Source organism: Castor canadensis, chromosome 1 (genome assembly GCF_047511655.1).
Source record: "Castor canadensis chromosome 1, mCasCan1.hap1v2, whole genome shotgun sequence".
In the NCBI taxonomy this organism is placed as follows: domain Eukaryota; kingdom Metazoa; phylum Chordata; class Mammalia; order Rodentia; family Castoridae; genus Castor; species Castor canadensis.
In genome coordinates this window covers 203,327,667-203,335,710 of record NC_133386.1, presented here as the reverse complement: position 1 = coordinate 203,335,710, position 8,044 = coordinate 203,327,667, and the positions used below count along the sequence as shown (strand labels likewise).

The 8,044-nt window shown below is 51.1% G+C and overlaps 1 protein-coding gene across 2 annotated transcripts; it reads left to right on the top strand.

The window, feature by feature from the left end:
• Positions 1 to 417: 417 nt before the first annotated feature.
• On the top strand, positions 418 to 7,305 carry Zdhhc24 (zDHHC palmitoyltransferase 24). 2 transcript variants are annotated; one of them, XM_020164852.2, is made up of 3 exons: positions 418 to 764; positions 2,077 to 2,354; positions 5,028 to 7,305. In XM_020164852.2, the coding sequence occupies exons 1-3, from the start codon at positions 484 to 486 to the stop codon at positions 5,333 to 5,335; spliced, it is 867 nt and encodes a 288-aa protein (XP_020020441.1). In that variant the 5' UTR covers positions 418 to 483; the 3' UTR covers positions 5,336 to 7,305. The 2 variants fall into 2 exon arrangements, with proteins under 2 accessions (XP_020020441.1, XP_020020442.1); XM_020164853.2 differs by lacking the exon at positions 418 to 764 and adding an exon at positions 777 to 1,760.
• The last annotated feature ends 739 nt before the right edge of the window (positions 7,306 to 8,044 follow it).

Sequence of the window (8,044 nt, the reverse complement as noted above, 5' to 3'; positions counted from 1 at the left end):
AATAAGGAGGCTCCGAGTTGTTTTGAAAGTTTTCTGGGGTGACGGAAACACTCGAGCATGGGGAGAGGCTCAGAGCCAGCTGGATAGGCCTAGTCAGTGCTATTAATACCGGGGAGGCTGTGTGTGTTGGGGGGGTAGAATGTGCTGAGCCGGGAAACCCCGACGCCACCGAGGTTGCAACTCAATCTTCACTGCGCCGCAGCCAGCGGCACCAGCGGGCGGGGCTTCCTGCGGGGCGGGGCCTCCCCGGGGGCGAGGGCGATGACTCACGTGTCACCTGGACCAACCGGATTCCGAGCAGCTACTGGCTCGCTCGGCTGACCAATCACCTCTCCGCATCTGTGGCCGCTCCCTTTGAGTCTGCCGCTCATCTTTCCCCTTCCGAGCTCCCACTGGTCCTGACACACGTCCGTCTGCCGTTATCCCCGCCCCAATACGGAAGCGGTGAGGTCCTCGCGATCTGACCGCGGATGGGTCCGGACCATGGGGCAGCGCTGGGCGGCAGGGAGTGGCGAGGGTGCTGCCGCACGACTGCCGCTCGTGCTCACGGCACTGTGGGCCTCCGCCGTGGGCTTGGAGCTGGCCTACGTGCTCGTGCTGGGTCCCGGGCCGCCTCCGCTGGGACCCCTGGCCCGGGCCTTGCAGCTCGCGCTGGCCGCCTTTCAGCTGCTTAACCTGCTGGGCAACGTGGGGCTCTTCCTGCGCTCGGATCCCAGCATCCGGGGCGTGATGCTGGCCGGCCGCGGACTGGGCCAGGGCTGGGCGTGAGTGGGACGCGGCGGGCAAAAGCGGGCAAAAGCGGGCAAAAGCGGGCAAAAGCGGGAGCCTTGGATTGGGGAGGGGCCCCAGGACCTGAGATGTTAGAACTAGATTATGTTAACATCGGGCTGTTGGAGCCAGAAAACTCCTTTAGAACCTGGCATGGAAGAGCCGAATGAGTGGTAGTATTCACTCAAATACTTACTGAGCACGCAGTGTTCCAGGGACTGAGGGGTGAGGTACGATAAAATAGAGTCCCAGCCTCCTGGAGTTGATTTCAGTGGGGGTGGGGGCAGATGATAAGCAAATTATGTGATGGTAGTGTGGGCTTTTGAGATTTAGTTACTTATGGTGGTACTGGGGTTTGAACTTCAGGCCTCGCGCTTGCTAAGCAGGCGCTCTTACCACTTGAGCCATTCTACCAGCCCTTGATGGTGATGTGGAAACAAAAATTAAAGTAGGGTAAAGGAGGTGCAAGTTTCAGTTTTAAATAGGTGGTCAGTTGTCACAAGAAATTAGTATTTGAAGTGATGGATTTGTTAATTAGCTTGATTTAATTATTCCAGTGTTGTATCCAGAAGTCATAGCATTCACTTTGTAACCTGCAAATGTATACAACTATAATTTATTTACAATTAAATAAAAAACTTTAAATATAAAAATAGGTAATCAAGGTGGACCTCACTGAGGCATTGAGTAGACTTGAAAGAGTGGGGGGAGTCACCCATGGGGGAAGCTGAGGACAGAGTGGTCCAGGCAGAGGAAATGGAGCATGTAGAGGCTCTGAGGCAGCTGTGTACCCAGCATGTTCCCCCAACAGCAAGAAGGCCAGAGTGGCTGGAATGGAGTGTGTGTGTGTTAGGGGCGGGGAGATTGCAGTGATGGAAGGACTTGTGGGACCCTGGAGGCTTTGCTTTTTACTCGAGCTGAAGAACCATTGGAGGATTTTAATCATGGAGGCACATGGCTGGGGCTTCAGAAGGATCAGTCTGGCTGATGGGGTGAGACTCCTAGCTGGGGACCAGAGGTGGAATTGGCAGACCGGTCAAGAAGCCACTGTAGTAATGCCAAGGACAGTTCGTGGTGGTTTGGATCAAGGTGGAGGAAGTGAGCAGTTTGCTACTGGGTGTCAGATGTCAGAGAAAGGCCTTGAGACTGGGGATGTAGAGCTAGAAGCGCCCCAGACCTACAGTGCTAGCATTGGAGGGACCTGAGAATCTGATGCTTGGTGGGGGCAGGCTCCTGCCTACTCAGGAGGGGCTCCTAGATTGACCCTAGGCATGATCTGGGGCACTGACTTGTTTTCCTTCTCTGCAGCTACTGCTACCAGTGCCAGAGCCAGGTGCCACCTCGCAGTGGCCATTGTTCTGCCTGCCGGGTCTGTATCCTGCGCCGGGACCACCACTGCCGCCTGCTGGGTCGCTGCGTGGGCTTCCACAACTACCGGCCTTTCCTGTGCCTGCTGCTCCATACCTCTGGTGTCCTGTTCCACGTGTCGGTGCTGCTGGGCCCAGCCCTGGCAGCCCTGCTGCGGGCTCACTCAGCCCTGCATACCGCGGCCCTCCTGCTGCTGCCCTGGCTCATGCTGCTCACAGGTGTGAGTCCTCGAGGCCTCTCAGGCCGCTGCACTGGGCTGGGGAGTAAGGTCCTTTCTGGTGGGACATGGGATTTCCTGTTGACCCTCCTGGGGACCCAGTCCCAGTGTCATTTATGGGGAGAGGGTATCCGGGTACTCCGCTGGGTGTGCAGTACCATATTTGACACCGCTCCAGGATGAGGACAGAGTTCTGGCTGCAAGAATCCAGAGTGGATTCTGGACTTACTACAGAGCAGGAAAGGCCAGTGGGAGCCCATGAGGGTGGTGGGGTGCTGGGAGAGCACTTCAGGGAAGGTAGGCGTTCAAACTGGGTAGTTGCATGAACATAGACCCCAGGAGGAGCAGAGGCAATTTGGAGGGAAAAATAAAACTTAAGGCTAGGATGATGTTAGGGCTGGATGGTAGAGGGCTGTAAATGCTGGTGTGAGATGATTTTGATTTTATGGGGCAGTAGGGAGCCAGTGAAAGTTCCAGGCAGAGGACGGCCCAGTCACTGGGAGTTGGGAGGAGGCTTAGAACAGGAGGCTGACTAAGATGATGTGGTCTGGATGACATGCATATTCCTCCTTCCTCTGACACCATCCAAGATAAAAGCCCCACAGATTTTTTTACTCTGTCTTTTCCTACTGGAATGCTTTCAGCTTTCTCTTCTGACCTTTTCACAGTCCCTTTTAACCTTATACAGCAGTTAGCAACTTAACCAACCACTCTGAGAAGTCGCCATGCCTCCTCGTCCTATCAAGCCCAGCTTAGCCCTGAGGACACCTACCCTGTAGTCTAGGGACAGCCAGCTCTGCCCTGGCTACTGAGAGCTGCTAGAGGCATACAGGGCTATGTTCATGGCCACTGGCCTCAATAGACCCACAACAATACCTAGCCATCTTGTCTTCTTATGAGCTTGCTTGCCCAGTGACCTCAGCTCAAATCTTTCCCACTCTCCCATGCCCCAGGGTCTGTCACTGAGAGAATAGAACATTAGGTGGTACATCCAAAATCATCCTGTGCACAACTCTCCAAGCCTGGCTGACAGTCCCCAGCGCCTGCTGCCCTCCTCCGCCGCCCCTCTCCCTCCACTGGCTTCCTTGGGGTTTCTCCATCCTCCTCTGTCTTCCTTCTGAAGGACTTGCACTGGCTTACAGGTGCTTTCCCTGGATTCCTGCTCATTCTTCCACCTGCCTCTGAGAGTGCCACAGGCTTTGTCTTCATAAACTCCACTGGACCTCTCCAGTTCTCTCTTTTTTGGCAGTACTGAGGCTTGAACTTGGGGCCTTTGCCTGGCTAGGCAAGCACTCTACCACTTGAGCCATGCCCCCAGCTCCTCCCAGCTCTCTTCTTGCCTTAGGACACTTTTCAGACTCAATCTGCCAGTGCTGGGTCCTTGATGTGTTCTGCCATTGACCTCACTGACAGGACAGCGTGGACTTTGGTGTCTCCACCCTCCTTTCTGGTTTCCCTTTCATCTGGTCCCCATGGACCTGCTTTCCCATGCTGAGGTCTAGGAGATCACTTCTCATTTCCCATACACTCTGGCAGGTCCAGCTGTTCCCAGGACCTCAGGCTTCCGTCCTCTGGGTCCTCACTACTCTCAAGTGTGTTTCTGCAGTCTGAGCTTCTTTATGAGCTTCCAGACCTCATATTCCTGCTCACAGGTGCCTTTCTGTCTTGGAAACCAGATGTTCTCTCTCTACTTTGCCAAAATAGACAAAGTCACCATTTTAGCCTTTTGTTTTGTTTTTGGGTAGTACTGGAATTTGAACTCAGAGCCTACACCTTGAGCCACTCCATCAGCCCTTTTTGTGATGGATGTTTTCAGGATAGGGTCTCAGGAACTATCTGCCTGGGCTGGCTTCGAACCATGTTCCTCCTGATTTCTGCCTCCTGAATAGCTAGGATTATAGGCGTGAGCCACCAGCACCTGGCCATTTTGAAGTGTACAATTCAGTGGTGTTTAATATATTCAAAACATAGTGCAACCATTATCACTAATTTCAACCTCAAAGAGAAACCCTGTACCCAGTAAATAGCCCCTCCCCATTCCTTCCTAATCTTCCCAGCTCTGGCAGCCACTAATCTGCTTTTTATCTATGCATTTGCTTATTCAGGACATGTCATAGAGCATCACACAGCACGTGACCTTTTGTGCCTGGCTTCTCTCACTTAGCACAATGTTTCAAGGCTTTTTTTTTTTTTGGGGGGGGTAGGGGCTGTACTAGCACTTGAACTCAGGGCCTCTCACTTGCTAGGCAGGTACTCTACCACTTGAGCCACATCCCCAGGTTTCCTGGCATCTTATAGTTGGTTATTCAACAAGTACTTGTTGCCTGTTATGGCCAAGATGGTTCAAGATACTGTATTTTTCCATGGGGATCACAGCTGAGAAATGGTCTGAGAGCTCCCCAAGGGCAGAGACGCTGTCTTATCCCCGTGTTGACATTGTCAGGTGTTAGGCACTCACCAAGTTTGTGATACATGGATGAAAGTGGTATCACAGGCAGGGGCGGGGGCCACCTGTCTGGTTCACCAATGTGTTCTAATCATCCAACATGGGTCCCAGCAAGTAGAGACTCAGTGGTTACAGAATGGAGGAATGAGTGGGGGCCGAGGCGGGGCAGGAGCTGGGCTTTGGGAGCACAGGACCCAGCTGCTGTCCTGACTCTGTTTCTCCCTGCAGGCAGAGTGTCTCTGGCTCAGTTTGCCCTGGCCTTCGTGATGGACACATGTGTGGCAGGCGCGTTGCTGTGCGGGGCTGGGCTGCTCTTCCACGGGATGCTGCTGCTACGGGGCCAGACCACATGGGAGTGGGCTCGGGGCCAGCACTCTTATGACCTGGGCCTCTGCCACAACCTGCAGGCAGCCCTAGGGCCCCGCTGGGTCCTTGTCTGGCTCTGGCCTTTCCTGGCTTCCCCATTGCCTGGGGATGGGATCACCTTCCAGACCAAAGCTGGTATGCTTCCTGACTCCAGGAGGAGCCAAAACTGAACAGGGCAGAGGGGAGCTGAAAAGGGGGCTGGTAACTCATTTCTAGCCCTGTGCCAACTGCAGAAGGGAGGCCAGGTGGGCCCTTAATGTTAGCCTGCAGTGGGCAGCTCTAGTCCTTGGCCTTGGCCCTACCCAGCTTAGACTCCTCCATGTCCAGGGCTCTTGGCAGAGGAGGATCTGCCAAGGGGCTGCTCAGCCTGCCTGGCTGCCCCTCTGCTGGGCTGATAAAGTGCCCAATCGGTTCTTGGCCTCCCTCCATCTTTGCTGGGTTTCTGGTCCCTCACTTTGTTGTCTTGGCTGCTGTTTTTAGTTCCCGTGATTGTCAGGCCTGGAATGACAGGATGCCTCAGGGTCTGGAGAGCCAGAGCTCTGCGTCCTCTGGCCCTGGCAGGGCAGGGCAGGATCCAGGCAAAGGTAATCTAAATATGCTTTACCCAGTCAGCACTTGATAGAAACATCTCTGCAGCAGGGGTCTCTCTTAGCTGACCAGGGACATGGACAGCAGTTTGGTTCGGGTGGAAAACATAAAAGCTCTGCCAGCCAATGTGACAACACTGGAGAAGGTAGGATTTGAATTCAGGTCCTTGTGCTTTTGTCTTCACCCTTGCACAGCTGCAGGAAGCAAGCAGCAGATAAATCAAGGCAATAAGCTGGGGGTGTTCAGGCACCTGCAGAGGTTATGCTGAGCCATTAGGCCTGCACCTCTGGCTCTTCCAGAGTTGTGTGTTCAATCTTTTATGTAAATTCAGTAAACAGCTAAATATGGCAGGCTTCAGCACAGGAGTTTCTGTTTGCTCTGACTCTGCTAAGATGATACTAAAGAAGTAAAAAGAAATTTGCAAGGGGAAGGAAGATGGGAGACAGCAGTAGACCAAAGATCCTCAAATTCTGAACGATGAAAAATGGTTGGAGCTTGCTCACTCTCTTAGCAGAGAATTAGAAATCAAAATGATTTCTCAAAGGAGAAGGTCGAATTGCCCCCCAGAACCCTGGAGAGGCTAATGAATTCCACCAGTACCGTGGAAGGTCAGGCGAGGCTTCAGGTCAACCCTGCGAGGAGGAAAAGGCTGTAAAGACATTCCGGGCACACCCCTCCCACAGGGCCCACCCATACCTTACAACCAAGCAGCTGCCCCTCTGGGATGAAATGGGGGGGGGTGAGGGGCTGGACCAAAAATGGAGTTAAGTACCAGTCTACAGATAATGCTGGTTGTCGTCCTGTGACATGATAGGCTCGTGCCTCACAAACCCCACAGGAGCCCACTTTTCGGCAGACTCTGCCCATGCCCCCAGGTGTCATTTTAACTTTTCCAGTCAGCATGCTGTATTGCTATATTTTAAAAAGACATTAGGGACCTTATATATCCAGCACTGTGTGCTGTTGTGCTGTAAGCACTGGCTTCCTATTTTCCTCTTCTGCACCCCTCCTCACTCTCCAGAATATCTTATTTCCATGTTTTCTTACTTGATAGTAAGATGTAAGAATATTTATAAACTACCGCCCCCCGCCCCGCACACCTGTTTTGAGAAAATTACCATTTCCGTGAAGTCACTTGTGTCCTCCCTGTTGAAGGACACATTGTGTCCTGTCTTACTTCCTTGCTTTGCTTTATAGCTTTGTTCCGTGTTTGCAGTGTGATTGCATTTTATATAAATGGAATCATACTGAGTATTCTGTGACTTGCCTTTTCACTCAATGTTATGTTTTTGAGGTGTCTCCAAATTATTGCATGTAGCAGTGGGGCATTCCTCTTCCCTGCTGCATGGTGATCTACTGAATATACCACAATTAGTTTTTCTAGTTTGTTCCACTGATCATTTTATCCACAACCAATAAAAAACCCTCAAGTGACTCCATAGTTGAGTTTGGGGGACAATCAGCAGCTAAATGAAATCGAATTTTCCAGTTCATGAACATGGTGTATCTCTTCATTGAATGTTCCCAATAAAGCTATACTTTTTCTTATAAAGTCATGTCTTTTGATTAGACTTATTTGATATTTTAATATATTACACGTGATTTTTGAAAATAGATTTGTGTACAGCACACCTAAACCCCATTATCTGTTTATTTGTTGATTGAGTTTTCTATATATTACCTTTGATTTTTTTTTTTTAGGTAGGACTGGGGTTTGAACTCAGGGCTTCACACTAGCAAAGCAGGCACTCTACTGGTTAAGCCACACCTCCAGCCCGTTTTTCTGTGGTTATTTTGGAGATAGGTTCTCACGAATTACATGCCTGGGTCGGCCTGAAACCTCAGTCATCTGGATCTCAGCTTCCCAAGTAGCTAGGATGGACCACTGGTACCTGGCCTCCTTTCTAATTTTTATACCTCTACTTGCTCCTCTATACAGGTGAGACCACTGTACGATGTGGAGTAGATAGGGGATACCTTGTTTCTTACTTTACAGGGAGTAAGTTTAATGTTTTACAATTAAATGTTCGTAGTGTCAAAGTAGGGGCTGTAAGCACCAACTTTTTGTTTCGCTTCATTTTTGAGACTGGGTCTCACTATGTACCCTTGCTGACCTGAAACATGATCTTGCCTGCCTTAGCTTCCTGAGTGCTGGATTATAGACATGTGCCAGTAGGCCCCTCAAAACATTTTTAAAAGGGGTTGTACCAACCCATCTATTGAATTTTACATGTGGAATGTTTTTTTCATTTTTAGAAATTCTTTTTGGCTCTTTTTCAAATCAGCTTGAT

Coding starts and splice junctions, on each gene's coding strand:
- Zdhhc24 (XM_020164852.2), top strand. CDS start 484: ATGGGGCAGCGCTGGGCGGCAGGGAGTGGCGAGGGTGCTGCCGCACGA. Junction 765..2,076: donor GGACTGGGCCAGGGCTGGGC/GTGAGTGGGACG, acceptor CCTTCTCTGCAG/CTACTGCTACCAGTGCCAGA. Junction 2,355..5,027: donor CTGGCTCATGCTGCTCACAG/GTGTGAGTCCTC, acceptor TTCTCCCTGCAG/GCAGAGTGTCTCTGGCTCAG.